At 43.5% G+C, this 17,491-nt stretch overlaps 1 protein-coding gene across 1 annotated transcript in view; it reads left to right on the top strand.

Annotated features, from left to right (window-relative positions):
• The window catches only part of MSH2 (mutS homolog 2), a 145,334-nt gene that overhangs the window by 115,258 nt on the left and 12,585 nt on the right, over positions 1-17,491 (top strand). Inside the window, exons 11-13 of the mRNA XM_056568081.1 lie at positions 7,987-8,084; positions 12,458-12,703; positions 14,983-15,187. Coding sequence (XP_056424056.1) covers positions 7,987-8,084; positions 12,458-12,703; positions 14,983-15,187 — 549 coding nt within the window. The remainder of the gene's footprint in view (positions 1-7,986; positions 8,085-12,457; positions 12,704-14,982; positions 15,188-17,491) is intronic.

Here is a 17,491-nt window from a genome sequence, read left to right as displayed (position 1 = left end):
TTATGGTAACGCAACAATAGAACAGAGCGATGACAGCAATAGCTGAATTATTAAAATTAAACAAATGCACAATTAGCCTCGGGAAAATCTGACTGCATTGGTTCCACCTGCCGCTGCGTTCGATGAGGACTTCAGTTGTCACACCAAGGTCTGGGGGGTGGAGGGTAGTGAAAGGGATTATAACATATGTTTGCTACTTTTATGATCAAAATGTAAATGATCTGATGACTTTATCTGTTTAGCCCCCCAGTGAAAAACACTGAGAATATAGGCATGAGATGTGTCTTTAAAAAGATGAACCCAATTTGAAATCACTCTATCTCTGCAACCACAAAACACCCATGAATGAAACTCGTGTCACTTAAAAAAATGCAGGTACAGAGTTTCAAATGATTGTACCCTAGGGGGAAGTGTCTAGCAGTAAATAGCCCTTAGCATCAGTCACTCACAAGATGGCAACCCAGCAGCAGTTCTGCAATTCAGCAATACTCAACCCATAATTGCATTGCAGTGCTTTCAACTGTGACATGGATCTGCCATTGCTAAAGAGCATCAGTCATTGTTACAGACAACCTTTTCCACCTTGGGGCACCCCTTAAAAGGTTAAAAAGAAGCAATGTACAATACCTCAATATCTGTTTTGCTACATTGATGATAGTGCTGTTCTATACAGTGACGTCTTCTCTGATCAGAGTCCTTCACTTTCCTTGTTTTTTCCTGCCTTGGTCCGGCCCGCCATGACTATTTCTTCAAGCCCCCAACTTACCTCTGTAGAACCTCCTATACAAACCTCTTAGGCTTCCTACTTTTCCTTCACCTTACTTCCCTTTTCTCCACCTATACATAATAATTCTGCTCTTTGGTGTCATCCACAGTAAAGGGTGGGTGGAGAGGGGCAAGTGATTTGAGGAAGAATAGGTAGGTCCCTTATTAGGTATATTGGTTGTTCTATCAGTTTCCTATTAGGTAGGTGCACCCTGTAGAAGTAGTTTTCTCTTGTAGGTCCTTTGCCCTCCCATTTCCCCCCCCCCCCCCCCCCCCCCACTCGCCTGTATGTAGTTCACCCCCCTGTGGGTAAAAACCCCTGTATGCATTAGGGGTGTGGAAATTTTATAAAAAACTACTTGTCCACGGGACTAAAATGGAGCAAAATCTACTTGTCCCTCATGATGATCCACTTTTCCGGCCGCTTTTACGCTCTAATTTTTTCATCCTCGCCCTATAATAGCCATAAATACCTACTATAATGATACCTTTTAATTTTTCAATAACATTCTCTGAACCAAAATATATATATAGATTTGGGGAAGTGAAATTGAAATAGTAAAAGATAATTTAGCAGATTTGGTGTTTTTCTTTTCTGCGCCATTTACCTTGTGGTTGAGGTAACATGTTAGTTTTATACTTTAGGCGCCTGGTTACAGCAATACCAGATTTGTATCGTTTACGTCATGTTTTACTAATTCTGAACGTTTTCTAATTTTTTTAATTGCCATTTTTTAACCCCTGTAGCTTTATTTTTTTCCCGCATACCAGGCTGTATGAGGGCTCATGTTTTGCGCCATAATCTGTTTTTTGTGTCGGCACCATTTTGGCATTGATCTGACTTTTTAATCCCTTTTTAACTTTTTTTTTTCTGGTATATTATAAAAATTGCAAATCTGTGGTTTGGTATTTTTTTTACGTTTACCGTACGGGATACATAATGTTATATTTTAATAGGTCGTACAATTACGCACAAAGCGATACCAAATATGTTTATTTTTTATTATGTTTGCATGTTTTTATATAGGAAAAGGGGGTGACTTGAACTTTTAACATGGAAGGGGTTAGTGCAGCGGTCTTCAAACTGTGGCCCTCCAGATGTTGCAAAACAACAACTCCCAGCATGCCCGGACAGCCAACGGCTGTCCTGGCATGCTGGGAATTGTAGTTTTGTAACATCTGGAGGGGCACAGTTTGAAGACCACTGGGTTAATGTGTCTTTCAAACTTTTTTTAAAACTTTTTTTTTTTTTTTTTTTTTTTACACTTTATTAGACTTATGAGGAATCATTAGATTCCTCAGACAGAGGAATAGATTCTATTGAACTCTATTAATCTGTGTGCTCTGTGATCCATTGATAGAGCCTGGTCCAGCCAGGATCTATCAATGACAGAACGGGACAGGAGGAAGCAGAGCTAAGTCCTCCGGCTACCTCTATAGTGGATCGCCCCCCTGCGATCGGGGGGGGGGGGGGGGGCGATCCACCCCACTAGCCCACCAGGGAGCATTCACATCTCCCTTTAGACGCCGCTGTCAGCTTTGACAGCGGCGATCTAAAGCGTTAATAGCCAGCCGCATGCTGGCTATTAGTGGCGGCCCCCGGCTACTGAGAACAGCTGGGGGCTGCAGAGTATGGAGCGGGCAGGAATCCCGGCCCCGCTCCATACTCCCCTGTGAGCGCCGTATGCAGTCTCCCCGTGCAGACTCGCCTCCTCCCCTCAGCTCTCCGAAGCTGCAGCTGGGGTAGTGAAGGCAGAGGACGCAGGTCTGCACGGGGAGCAAGAAGTCACGCCCCCTCATCTCCCCCCGCACGTCTGCAGAGCAGGGGAGAGAAGACACATACACAGCTTCTCATCTCCCCTGCTCTGCTTCCGAGGATACAGTTTTTTTTTTATTGTCGGCAGAGTATGGAGCGGGCAGGAGTCGGCAGCCCGCTCCATACAGACTGCAGATCGCCACCGCGCTTGTCAGGACCGGCCCTGCTTGCCCGAAGCCGGGCTAAGGGCCGGACAAATTCACCTGCCCGGCGCCCAAAACTGCTAGTCCTGTGCGTCGGGCAATAGGAATTCCACATCCCTGATGTAGTCTTCCCCTGTAGATAGGGCTCCCTATATGGGATAACTTTTTTTTTCCTTCTTCAAATGCTGGAGTACCCTTTTAAGAGTTCAAGGACTCTCCTATACATGAGCAGACTACAGATACCTTGTATAGTTCTCATGGACTGCTCTAGGCACACACCGTATCCCATATGTTTCCAAATTTATAAAAAAAATTTTTAATTATTAATCGGATCACATATAAGGGTACGTTCACATGATCAGACCCACAGCGTATTTTATGCTGTAGATCTGCCACTGAAGGATCGCTGCATGGTGGCTTTACATGTGCCTGCTCGGAGTGGCAATACGCCACTACGAGCAGACACACTATGTGTGAGTTACCGCGCATGTGCGGTGTACTCGCACACATCGCGGCCACTCCCCCTGCTCCATGAGTTAGGCCGAGAGCTGCCACGATGTGTTAGGACTCGCACATAGCAGTGTGTCTGCTCCTAGCGGCGTATTGCCGCTCCGAGCAGGCACATGTAAAGCCACAATGCAGGGGTCCTTCAGCAGCAGATGTGCAGTGTAAAATACAATGTGGGTCCGCTCTTGTGAACGTACTTTAATAGTGTGTTTTTCCTCTTGATTTATTGCTTCCAAGAGAGTTTACAGCATCTCAAACGCTCAGAGGGCCACTGGAGGTAGAGGCTGGGCTGCATGCGCCCCTCACATATAATGCCCTCACATATAATGCCCCCAGATAGATATGACCCCCCCCTCCCCCCCCATCAGGTAGGGCTTCCCAGAAGTTACACAGGCCCCCATATAGATATGACCCCCATCAGGTAGGGCTCCTCAGTAGGTACATCGGCCCCCATCTGGTAGGGCTCCCCAGTAGGTACATAGGCCCCCATCTGGTAGGGCTCCCAAGTAGGTATAGAGGCCCCAGATAGATATGATCCCTAACACTGATGGGGTAATATCTATCTGGGGGCCTGTCTACCTACTGGGGAGCCTTACCAGATGATAAGGTAGGGGTTCCCAATAGGTGTACAGGCCCCCAGATAGATGTTACCCCCGGCAGGTAGGGCTCCTATTTAAACAATTATGCCCCCTAAGAAGATAGCTTAGCCCCTGGTCATAAGCAGGTCCTCCCTTATTAGGCAAGTAATTAGGCAAGTTAAGTTTCACAGCTACAGTACTTACATTTCCCTACTGCAGCCTAAAATGAGCCCTCCTTGTGGGGATGCACGCGGTAAGTGATGTCATCACATGTGCCACGCAGGACGTCAGCGTTCCGGCGTCCTGTGCTGCGGATGCGATGACATCACCAATCGCGTTCATGCCTCCAGGAAGGCTCTTTATAAGCTGCAGCAGGGAGATAAAGGTACCAGTAGCAGTGTGTGCTGACGTGAGTGAAGTCTTCAGGCATTTAGCGCCGCTTGCCCGAAGCAGGGCTAAATGCCTGAAGAAATCACGTGCCCGGGCCGCAAAATTTCTTTCCGCTGGTCGGGAGTTTGAGACCCCTGGTATACAGTGTCTGAACGTAAAAAAAAAACAAAGCTCCATGCGCCGTTATAGTCGGTCTTTTCATGTAACCATGTAAAATATTTAATAACTTGAATTTTCATAGCGTTGACTCAATGCTGATGCTTTAATAAGAGTCTCCGTACATCTATCCTTTTACCCAACTACTTCCTAAGCTCCTATTAACTTTTTTCACTAATTCTCGAGGCTGAATTATTTTCTACAGCCGGCCGAGCTGCCACACTTGACAAAATGCTCTTAATGCCAATATCATTTAATTATCTCTGTGTGACACAACAAGGAATAAATAACGTCCATTTGAGCAATTTAGTTCTAGGCGTAGAATTCTCTCTCCTTTGTGATTTTCTTCTTAATATTATTGGACTGTACACTTCTAGGATAAATATAACTATAATCTACAAAACGGGTGCAAGTCATATGCTTATATGTAAGGGGAAAGGGTTATTTTATGGCCAATATCAGAAGTGCTGAATTAGGTTTTCAATGTTAAAGATCATCCATTATAAAGTTCTAAAAAGTGAGAAATGCTCCTTGTACCTGTCTCCATTCTATGTCCCATTCATTACAAAGCAAAAAACAAAAAAGGCAATCAGCGTATCTATACAATGAAATAAATACCAGTGCATGGTGGAGGGGCTGAAATACTAAGGCACACATAGTAAAATCACAGCAGCAAACACCCAAAATATATAGGTGATTTCGTATTGCTTTACAAATAAAATTGAAACTGTTTTATATGTATAGTAAATGAATCAGTAAAGCAGTTAAAAATAATCCACATATTTAGTGTTTGTGTGTCCTTGCACTAGCGAGGGCTGCTGTGATTTTATTGTGTATGTATGGCATTCATTGCAGGGTACCTATGATGGAATCCACTTCAAGGAGTATCCAGCCCTTAAAAACAGTGGAAAGGCGATGTATCTGATCATGGGGTATCCAACCACTGGGGTCCCCAGAACGAGGCCCCACCTCTCCGTGCCGCATAGAGCGGTGGGGACAGTATGCATTGTTTATGTGAGCTCTGATGTTATGACCAGCGCTATACCTATACATATTTTCAGGCACTGGAATACCACTTTATGGCAAAGCAATCAGCGTCTGTGGATACATTTAATGCATTTACCACTGCATACATTTTACCTGCTCTGCTGATGGAGTATAAAATCCACCAATGCTATAGCAATTGATTAAGGGAAAAAGTTTTTTTTTTTTTTTGTTTCCCACTTACTACACTGTATCCTAAAGGTAGGCTCATAAAACAGTAGACATTCCTGTGACTAATAAATTCATTCTGTGCATCTGAATAGGCTTGTTTCTGCAGCATGAGCATAGATAGGAGTTTTACAAACTTAGTTCGAGTAAGTATAGTGTTTTGTTTTTTTTCACAATAAAGGCCCATTCACATTATGTATCTTCCAAGCGGAAAATGTGGAGAAGCAGCCTTCTGTTCTCAGTGGGATGCACTCTACGGAATTTCTGCTCTGAAATGCATTGCCGTCTATTGAGACAGCACATTTCCGAGCAGTCCTAGCACTGGCTTGTTTGGACAGCGCCTGCTCCAGATGGTAGTAACAGAGAGCCCTAAATCTTCTGTATGTGAATGTACCCTTATGTCCCCTTCCTGGGCTGCTGTGAGTATCCTAGTTTGCAGTATAATGCTTAAAGAGGCACTCCACCCCTAGACATATTATCCCCCATCCAAAGGATAGGGAATAAGATGTGTTTGTGGGGGTCCCCCTGCTGGAGACCCCCACGATCTCCCTGCTGCACCCAGCGGTCATTTAGAGCGTCGGGTGCAGCGCCGAAGGTTCGGGACTCCACGGCCACGCCCCCTCGATACAAGTCTATGGAAGAGGGCGTGACGCCCCCTCCAATAGACGTGCATTGAGGGGGCGTGGCTGTGACATCACGAGCGGGGCGTGAGCGTGATGTCACGAGCCTTCGCCCTGCATCGCCAGTCATCCGGCATGGAGTGAAGTTCACTCTGTGCAACGGATGTCTGGGGTGCCGCAGCCGAGATCGCGGGGGTCCCGATCAGAAATCTTATCCCCTATCCTGTTCCTCTTCAGTTTCTACTAGAGATGTGTGAATAAATTGACAACTGGGTGTTACTAACCAGGAGCTTATCCCTATACACTGACATTGTCCAATCAAAGCTGACCGTGCCACACTATATAGCGACACACTTGTGAATGATTAATACATTTCCCAGAGGAATAACAGAGGAACAACACCATGAGAAAAAAATGCTGCCATGTTTTCATTTCTTGGGAAATACATGTATTGACTAAAACAGGGAAAAAAACAGGATAATCGGCTTCCAATGAAAAAATTGTTAAAATCCAGCTTTATTGAAAAATCATATAAAAATAGAAAAAGGTGGAAAAATAATGATAAAGGTGAAGATAAAAACACAAACAAAACGCCAACGCATTTCGACTTATCTATGTCTTAGTCATGACTAAGACTTATAGATAAGTCGAAACGCGTTGGAGTTTCGCTTGTGTTTTTTATCTTCACCTTTATCATAATTTTCCCACCTTTTTTCTATTTTTCAGGAACAAACGAACGTCCAGCGCAGGTAAGTGGCAACGGGATGCTTTATTACGCTACTTCAGCACATAGATTACAGCGATACAGGTGACACGTTTCAGCCCTAAGGTTAGCCTTAGTCATACTAGTATGATTAAGGCCCAACCTTAGAGCTGAAACGCGTCACCTGTATCGCTGTCATCTATGTGCTGAAGTACCGTAATAAAGCAATCCCGTTGCCACTTACCTGCGCTGGACAGTCGTTTGTTCCTGATTCTTGCACACAGGGCGCTGCCCACGCCAGTCCGGGCGCTGCGGGCTAGGGGTGAGAGCTGAACTTTTTCTGTGTTTTTCTATTTTTATATGATTTTTCAATAAAGCTGGATTTAAAAAAAATATTTCACGGGGAGCCGGATATCCTGTTTTTTCCCTGGTATTGCTACACCTGCAGACTCGGCTCTAGTGATTTCCTCCGAGCTCCCAAGCCGAATACCACGCTGATGCTACCTTGTACGCCATTCATATAGGAAGGGTGAGCTGGTCTTTAATATACTTTGCACCTGTCTATTGACTGAAACAGACAGGTCAGCAGAGATGACAGATCTTCTTGACAATTTTTAGGACCATTTTCTTGTTGCTGCTGCAGGGCCTTGATATGGTACGGAGATTAACCCCATGAGGTTACCATTACTGTAGTGAGTATCTGATTTACAGACTGTCATAAAGAGTAAGCTGCCTTTTGTTGACAGGACGGGGACACTATATTTCCCAACCAGGGTGCCTTCAGCTGTTGCAAAACTACAACTCTCAGCATGCCCGGACAGCCAAAGGCTGTCCGGGCATGCTGGGAGTTGTAGTTTTGTAACAGCTGGAGGCACCCTGGTTGGGAAACACTGCCTTTGAGCTATTATGTAGAAACCATTGGTTCCCACATTTCCTATATTAATCTATAAGAAGCTTCAGATTCCTTATAGCAGAGTCCCACATCCCTTTGTTCTTATAATGTAATATGGTTTTTACAGCTTTTGCACATTAGGAAAATACATTTCTAAAAATCATAATCTGATATTTTTTATTTATATTGTGCCTTTTTTCAAAGTAAATTGAGCTCTTTCAATGAGGAATATATTAGACACAGGGAAGAGTATGAAGAAGCTCAGAATGCTATTGTGAAAGAAATCATTAATATCTCCTCCGGTGAGTACACTTCTATTGTGGTATGAGATCAGTTGCCATTTTGAATTTTTAAATTTTTTTTATTGCTAGATTGTTTTCTAGAGAAGTTTTTTTTTTTTTTTTCTATTTAATTATGCTCCGAGTGTGTCCATGCGGTCCCTATATACCAAGCATTTTCCCGATGAGCGCATGTCTGGCAAACACTAGACTGGTATGAGACAGCATTCCCATTTTATTCCACTCTACAGGAAAGTGTATTTGTCGCTGCTTTACTATGCAATGAAAGGATATGTAGAGCAGCTCACACCACCTTTTCAGGTAGCTTTCCCTTAAAGGGGTAGACCAGGGAACTGAACTTTTTAGACACTTTTCCCCTATCCATGCATAGGAGATACGTGTCTGATTGCAAGGGGTCCAACCGCTAAGGTTCCCTGCCATCTCCTGTATGGTGCCTGTCCTACTTACCTGTCCTCACAGCAGAGCGGCTTCCACCTTCCTGGATGAACGCAAGTGATGACCCGCTCGGCCAATACCCAACCACAGCGATGTTCCATCTCAGCCGGTGAGTGGGACGTCACTTGAGTTCACCTTTGGAAGGACGGGCCACAACAGGAGATCACGGTGGGCCCCTGTAGTCGGGGATAAGATGTTAGATCGCGGGGATCCCGCCGCTGGGGAACCCCCATTTTTCAGCTGCAGAGAACGAGGATCGCTCTGTGGCTGATGACGGGCGTTGCAGGGGGATGGAGTATCGTGATGTCACGGCTCCGCCCCCTCTTGACGTCCCGTCCCCTCAATGCAATTCTATGTGTGGGGTCGTGGCGGGTGTCACGCCCCCTCCCATAGACTTGCATTGAGGTGACAGAGCGTGACGTCAGGAGGGGGTGGAGCCGTTACATAAGGAAACGTCCCCTGCACCGCCCGTCATCAGCCACAGAGCGATCCTCGTTCTCTGCAGCTGAAAAACGGGGGTGCTGAAGGAGAGATCGCGGGGGGTCCCCAGCAGTGGTGTCCCCCTGATCCAACCTCTTATCCCCTATCCTTTTGATAGGGGATAAGATGTTTAGCGCCGGAGTACCCCTTTAAAGGCATTATCCAGGAATAGAAAAACACAGATAATTTCTTTCAAAAACAGCTCCGTCTGTCTGTCTTCAGGTTGGGTGTTGTTTTACAACTCTGCTCCATTCACTTCAATGGAACTGAGCTGCAGAACCACACCCATCCTTGAGACAGACAGGGAGCTGTTTTTGAAAGAAAATAGCTTTGTTTTCTTTTCCTACATAACCCCTTAAGGATGCAGGGTTTTTCCACTTGCGTTTTTTCCTCATCACCTTCTAAAAATCACAACGCTTTAAATTTTGCACATGCAGACCCATATGAGTTATTTTTTTCTTTTTTCTTTTTTTTGCACCACCAATTCTATTTTATAATGTCATCAATAATTTCACCACAAAATTTACGGCGAAACCAGAAAAAAAAATATTTGTGGGACAAGATTGGAAAAAAAAAAAAAAACACCATTATGTAACTTTTGGGGGCTTCCGAGTCTATGCAGTACACTTTTCGGAAAAAATGACACCTTCTCTTTAATCTGTAGGTCCATACGTTTACAAGAATACCTAATTTATATAGGTTTTATTTTATTTTGCTACTTTAAAAAAATTCTAACGACATTCACCAAAATAAGTGTGTAAAATTGTCATCTTCTGACCCATATAACTTTTATTTTTCCATATATGGGGATGTGAGGGCTTATTTTTTGCGCTGTGACCTGAAGTTTTTATCGGTACCCTTTTTGTTTTGATGGGACTTTTTGATCGTTTTTTTATAAAAAAAAATGAAAGGTATACAAAGTGACCAAAAATACGCAATTTTGGACTTTGGAATTTTACATGTACACCATTGACCATGCGGTTTAATTAACATAATATTTTTATAGTTTGGACATTTACGCACGCGGCGATACCACAAATGTTTATTTTTATTATGTTCACATATTTTTTGTATGAAGTTTGGGAAAAGGGGGGTGATACAAATTTTTTATGTGGAAGAGGTTTTTTTTTTTTTTTTTTAAACTTTTTATTAAACTTTTTTTTTACACTTTTAGTCCCCTTAGGAGACTTAGGAGGAATCAGTAGATTCCTTATACAGATGAATGTGGTTCCATAGAATTACATTGATCTGTGTGCTCTGCGCCTGATTGATAAAGCCTGGTCCTGCCAGGCTCTATCAATCACAGAGCCGGACAGCCGTCGGCGGAATGGTAAGCCCTCCGGCTACCTCCACAGTGGATTGCCCCCCAGCGATCGCCCTGCGGGAGGGGGGGCAAATCACCCCACTGGACCACCAGGGATTGCTGGTTTAAATGTCCCTTTAGACACTGCTGTCAACTTTGACAGCACCGATCTAAAGGGTTAATAGCCGGCTGTGGCGATCACCGCATGTCTGCTATTAACGGCGGCCCCCAGCTGATAAAATCAGCTGGGGGCTGGCCGGTATGGCGCGGGCTCGAGTCAGGAACCCGCGTCATACACTGCTTGGCGTTTCAGGACGAGACGGCTCTTCCTTAGACTGCAACCGGTAAAGGTCCCTATACTCATTAAATGTTTATACATTATATATACATCCCATCCCTACGATAACAGCAGGTGTTGGTGGAGAGAAGGAACAAGTCTAAGCCACTAACATCAGTCTGACCGCTGCTTTCCCTATTTCATTCACAACACATGAATGGTCCATTAAAGTGTATGGGGATCAGGAGAGAATGAACAGCTATGGCAGTGTTTCCCAACTAGGGTGCCTCCAGCTTTTGCAAAACTACAACCTCCAGCATTCCCGGACAGCCAAAGGCTTTCCCGGCATGCTGGGAGTTGCAGTTTTACAACAGCTGAAGGCACCCGGGTTGGGAAACACTGAGCTATGGTATGTTTATGGCCGGCTTCCACCCCCTTCCCTTGCAGCATCTGGGTTCTTTTACATTAATCCTTTGCTGTTGTTGGTTTAGCTTTTCCCATTGGCGCTTTAAGAAAACAATCAGTGAATCATTTTCAAATCCACTTTCTAATTAGAAATAAAAAAAATTCTTCTTAGAAGTTGAATAATAAAACTGAAAGCAGCAGGTATTAAATGAGGTTAAATCAGCATTAGTATTGCGCCATCGATGGCTTTATCCGCACTGTAAACTGCTGTCAAGTTGTTTGTGTTCTCTCTGCTGGAGACGCGCAGAATGATTGAGATGTGGGAGCTGTCTCGCTAATGATCTCATTCCAGCTGTGTCTTAAGATGTCAGCAAAGTCCTGGGGGCTCCGACTCATGAGGTTAATATTTTTTTTAAATTTTACCGCATGCAGTAGAACAAATATACATTGGGGGTTATAGCTGGAGAATCACACGGCCCTTTTAATCTGAGGATTTTTGGCTGGTTCTTGGGAGGAGGCGGCCCATGTTGAAGATAGAGGAAATTTTACTTTATCTTAAACACTCAGATCCCTGGTGAAAGAACATTTGACATGTCAAGATTTTACCAGTCTTGTCTGCACAGATCTTTTATGGCAGCACCTGTAGCCACTATATAGTGCTTCTGGGAGCGAAGTGTCAAGGAGGTGGAGTCCAGTTGCTCAAGTGCTACCGCTTGGCAAACTCCTCGCTCCCTTTCATCTTCCAGCATCTTCTTGACTTATCTGCAGGTGTACGCTCACCTGCACTCTAGTCAATCAGGGGCTGGAAGATGAAAGGGAGTGAGGAGGCTGCCAAGCGGTAGCACTTGAGCAACTGGACTCCACCTCCTTGACACTTGGCTCACAGACACATTTTATAGTAGCTAAAGGTGCTGCCATACAGGAGTAAAGGAGGAGCAGAAAGATAAAAATGAGTGATGAGGCTGCCAGGCTTTGGCACTGAGCAGCTCGGACCCGCCTCCTTGACACTTGGCTAAGAAATTTAAAGTCGATTTTATAATTTTGGCAACCACCATCAGCTCCAGGAATGGTTCAGCTTCCTTTTATGCCCTAACAACTATCCAAAAGTGTCTGCAGCTCTTAGCAGAAACTACAGATAACAAAAACATATTTATAACAACTTCTGTCCCAAGTGATGTATTTATACACATAAGTATAAAGAGGAAATAGTTGTTATCTAATTTTTGCACATTTATTCAACACACTGGGGGAGATTTATCAAAACCTGTGCAGAGGAAGAGTGGTGCAGTTGCCCATAGCAACCAATCAGATTGCTTCTTTCATTTTCCACAGGCCTCTTTAGAGGCCTGTGGAAAATGAAAGAAGCAATCTGATTGGTTGCTATGGGCAACTGCACCACTCTTCCTCTGCACAGGTTTTGATAAATCTCCCCCACTAAGTTTACTAAGTTTTTTTTATGGCCTTATCTTCTTGTAGGATACGTGGATCCAATGCAGACGCTGAACGATGTTGTTGCCCAGTTGGATGCGGTTGTCAGCTTTGCTCACGTTTCCAATGGAGCACCAGTGCCATATGTTCGCCCAGTCATCTTGGAGAAGGGACAGGGAAGAATTGTGCTGAAATCTGCCAGACACCCATGTATTGAAATGCAGGATGATGTGGCGTTTATCCCCAATGACATAACGTTCGAGAAGGAGAAGCAGATGTTCCATATTATCACTGGTAATTTGTCAGCGTCTTCAGATTTTGATTCAATAATTGTCTAATTAGCGGTGAACAAGATTTAATATGACCTGATCCAACAAGACGTCCTCAATGTTTATTCTCTTAACTTGTGTCTTCCTTTCTTCACTGTGTAATGTATTTGTTATGCTGCTGCTGCTGAAACTTATATGTGGGCTGTGCTGTAGCTTTTTCTTTTAGTCTGTCTGTAGACCAGCATTAGAAATTTATGGTATCCTTTATAGTATTTGTGAAAAATGTAATTTAATTATTTCGATTTTGTTTACACTTTTTTTTTTCTTTGTTTTTCTTATTTTCTTTTTTGTTTCTAATTTTTCCTCATTGCGACATCCTTTCTGTGTGTGTGCACGAGCAACCTACAGGGGTATTCCTGTTTAGGAAAATCCATCCCGTATGCAAAGGATAAGTGTCTGATCGCAGAGGGTCCGATACAATGTACTTTAATGCATGTGGGGCCTTTTTTATTTTTATTTTTTTCTAAAAGTTTAACGACCCCTTTAAAGTCAGTGTTTCACTCCAACTCTGAGTCTTAGAAAATGACTGGGAATGTATGCCAAACCAGCAATCTCTCCAGGGTTAGTGAGAAACTTATCATCGTGGGACCAAAGCAGAGCGTTTCAGGCAGTAAATAATTTTATTTTTTTCAGTTGGAATCAATAGGCAGTGTGTGCCACTGTAGGCCCATTTGTTTGTTTTTTTTCTAAATTTTTCTCATTGGGTGGCCCACTTACATCCTTTCTGTGTGTGTGCACGTACAACCTAAAGGGGTGTTCCCATTTAGGAAAATCTATTCCGTATGCAAAAGCTAGGGGATAAGGGTCTGATCGCAGAGGGTCTGATCTCCTCTACAACCCTCGTGCTCTTCTCTTGCATGAAGCGATGGTTGACACATCCCCTCTATTTATCTCTATGGAAAAGCCAGAGATACACAAGCACACCTTTGGATAGTGGATAGATTTTCCTTGACGGGACTACCCCCCTTTAATGGCAGCTGCAGTGAATGATAGTAAATAGTCTAATACAGCGGCCCCTCAAGATACAGTATTAATCAATTACAGGACGGCCATTGTATGTTGAAACCATTGTATGTTGAGACCAGAACTCTATGGAAACCTGGTAATTGGTTCTGAAGCCCCAAAATGTCATCCAAAAATAGGAAAAAGTGAGGATTAAAGAAAAATAAGTAGATAACTAATACAGATAAAGAAAGTCCTTACATATAAAAGTAAGAAAGATCTGCTGGGAGCTGTAAATCACTGTCTATGTAGAGGAGAGGAGCTTCTTCAGGGTCCTGTACAGTACAGTGTCCTAAAAAAGTAACATGTAGCCGCCCTCACCTGGAGCAGCGAACCCTGGCACAGGTAAAGAGTAGTACAGAATATGTATTTCCCTGTACTGTAGGGGGCGCTACCAGACAGCCAGTTATTGAATGCAATTCAGGAATAAAGGGGTTTTAATAATGAAATGCCCGTTCCGATTTGTCGGCTCTTCTGGCCATTGACACGTTTTGCAGATCTAGACTGTCCGTAGCATTGTATGTTGAGTCTGGTTTCAAGTTGAAATGGCCCAGAAAAGGACATTGTAAGTTGAGGAATCATTGTAAGTTGAGTCTTCAGGAAGTAATAAGTACAGCCCCTTCCCCATAGATCGGAGAATGGCAGGAAGATGTATACAGAGCCTCATCTGTGCATATTGTTGCCAGGGCTGATGTTAGACTATTTTGCACCCTAGGCAAGACCAGCTACTTCTGCCAATTAATACCCATGTTCTCTAATCAAAATGAGATGCCTCTGCTGACCCTGTCTCTGTCTATACAGCTAAGCTGAAATGAATGCTGCAGAAGATGGGAAATGTCAACTGATTGTGTCTGCTCCAATGGCCTGTGTGAATAGTTGTAGATGTGTAGCCAAAAAAAGTCAAATTTGTTTTTAAATTTAAATATAATTAAAATGTAAAAAAAATAAATAAAATTAATATGCAATTTTTTTATGATACATTTTATATATTTGTAGGGTACTTATAAACTAAGACCATGTTTCCCAAACAGTGTACCTCCAGCTGTTGCAAAACTACAACTCCCAGCTTGCCCGGACAGCCTTTGGCTGTCCGGGCATGCTGGGAGTTGTAGTTTTGCAACAGCTGGAGACACACTGGTTGGGCAACACGTTCTTCTGGTATAGACTCTCCTGCATATATTTGATATACTGGTTATAGACCTAAGAAGATCGTGCCAAAGTAATTGTTTATTTTCCTGCCAGGTCCCAACATGGGCGGAAAGTCCACGTATATTCGCCAGACTGGAGTGATTGTTCTCATGGCTCAGATTGGCTGTTTTGTTCCATGTGACTCGGCAGAAATCAGCATAGTGGACTGCATCCTTGCCCGGGTCGGAGCTGGAGACAGCCAACTTAAAGGAGTCTCCACATTTATGGCTGAGATGCTGGAAACTGCATCTATCCTCCGGTATTATGCTTTATTTATATACTGTCAAATTGTCTGCTTTGTGTTAGTGAACTGCAAAAGTTGCAGTCCTAAAGTTAGAAAAAAAATAATAAATATATATATATAGACATAGATATATATATATATATATATATATATATATATATATATATATATATACCCTACAAAAAAAAAAATATATATATATATATATAGAGAGAGAGAGCGATATAGACAGGTGTGTGTGTGTGTGTGTATGTATATATATATTATATATAATATATATATATAGAGAGAGAGAGAGATGTAGAGAGATATATACATAAAAAAAATATATATATATATCTTTAAAATACATAAAAAGCTTGAAACTATTACAAAAGTTAATTATTAGTAATTAGGGATCGACCGATATCGTTTTTTTAGGGCCGATACCGATAATCGGTGGAGGTTAGGGCCGATAACTTATACCGATATTCCGGTATAAGTTATCGGCTATTTATCCCCCCTCGACAGCGCTGCAGGTCATTGATTTAAAGTGGGCGCTTTAAATCAATGCACTCCAGTGGCTTTTGCGGTGCCATAGACCGCCGCCGCCACCCGTTTCTCTTCCCCTACCTGTCAGGGTGGTCCGGGCCATCCTTCCTTCCTGTAGTGTCCGGCGGCATTCCGGGTGGAGGGTGAACCGGTCCGGGCTGTCCTTCTTCTCCAGGGGTGCTTTTCTCCACTCCGGGCAGGCTCCGGCCTAGTAACGCAGCATAGACGCCGCTGCGCAGTGACGCCCGTGCGCATTGATGCACCTGACGTCACGGCGTAGCGGCGTTTATGCAGCGTACTAGGCCGGAGCCTGCCCGGAGTGTAGAAGATGACCCCCGGAGAAGCACAGCCTGGACCGGTTCACCCTCCACCCGGAATGCCGCCGGACACTACAGGAAGGAAGGATGGATGGCCCGGACCACCCCCATTACGGGTAAGTTTATTTATTTTTTATTGACTCGGAGGGTGGGGGAGGGGCTCGACCGGTATAGCGGTATGGGCAAAAATCCATACCGGTATACCGCCCAGCACTACGGTGGAGGGGTGCGACGCGGTGCGGTGGGTCGGGGTAGGGGGGCGGTCGCGGTGCGGCGGGTCGGGGGGGGTGGGGCGATGGGGCATTATCTGCTTATCGGCAAGGTAATTGCGATACCGATAATGCCCAAAATCGTGATAATCGATAATCAGTCGATCCCTAATCATCATTACATCTACACATGTATCTGATAATGATGATTACTAATTAACTTTTGTAATAGTTTCAAGCCTTTTTTAATGTATTTTAAAGATGAGTAGCACTTTACACATGTGCACATTGGATTTATGCACAGGCACTTTATGTAACATTATGATGTATTTTGTATTTTGAAGGGAGATTGATATGTTAATTACTTGATTGCACTTTATTGTAACACATGGGTATATAACCCTCCTATTGTGTGTATACCACTATGCTTGAAAATGGCTTCAGGAGAAGCTGAAATGTTGTATTGATGTTCACATGAGTCTCTCTCTCTCTCTCTCTTTTTCTCTTTCTCTTTTTCTCTCTCCGAAAAATATAAAAAGCTGTAGTATTTATAAAGAATTATAGTAGAGCTTGTTAGAACCTAATACAGAATTGATGAAAAACTCAATTAAAACATAAATGATATGGTATAAACATATATTAAACCACTCATGGTATAGGTGTATTTTTTTCCTGCTCACTGACAACAATCTTACAAAACAGTAAAGAAGTTGTAGAGTATATTAAGCCTTTTATATGGGAACAACAATATTAGAACTGATGACTTGCCGAATTAGTCACACAATGAAACCCTGCTGAATGATATTGGGGTCTGTTTGTTTTTATCTCAGTGTCCATCATTTATCAAAATGAACTTGCGCTTGTTTCTTTTAGCTATCTGGGTATGATAGGAGTTGTAGTTCTGCAACAGCTGGAGGCTCGGCAGCTCCAAGTCTATAGGGGCTGTCCAGTGACTAAGATTGCTGCAAGCTGGGAAATGAAGCGCATCACCTTGTGCTTTTCCACCCTGGTTCTAAGGATTAAGTCTCCGATCTGTCTTTCTGATCTTTTCAATTGACAGGTACACTATAAAGGAGGTTAAGTTATCACTTATTCACAGGGTATAACTAGCTAATCTGTGGAGGTCTGACTGCCTGGATCCCCACTGGTTATAAGAATAGAGGCCCCTTGCACATATGATCGGCCTCTGCTCCATTCACTTTCTAGGGGACTTCCAAACAAAGCAGATGTCAGCGCTCGGGAATGTTTGGAAGCCTCAGAGA

Source organism: Hyla sarda, chromosome 3, assembly GCF_029499605.1.
Source record: "Hyla sarda isolate aHylSar1 chromosome 3, aHylSar1.hap1, whole genome shotgun sequence".
Lineage (NCBI taxonomy): Eukaryota > Metazoa > Chordata > Amphibia > Anura > Hylidae > Hyla > Hyla sarda.
This window is presented reverse-complemented; position numbering and strand designations above follow the sequence as displayed.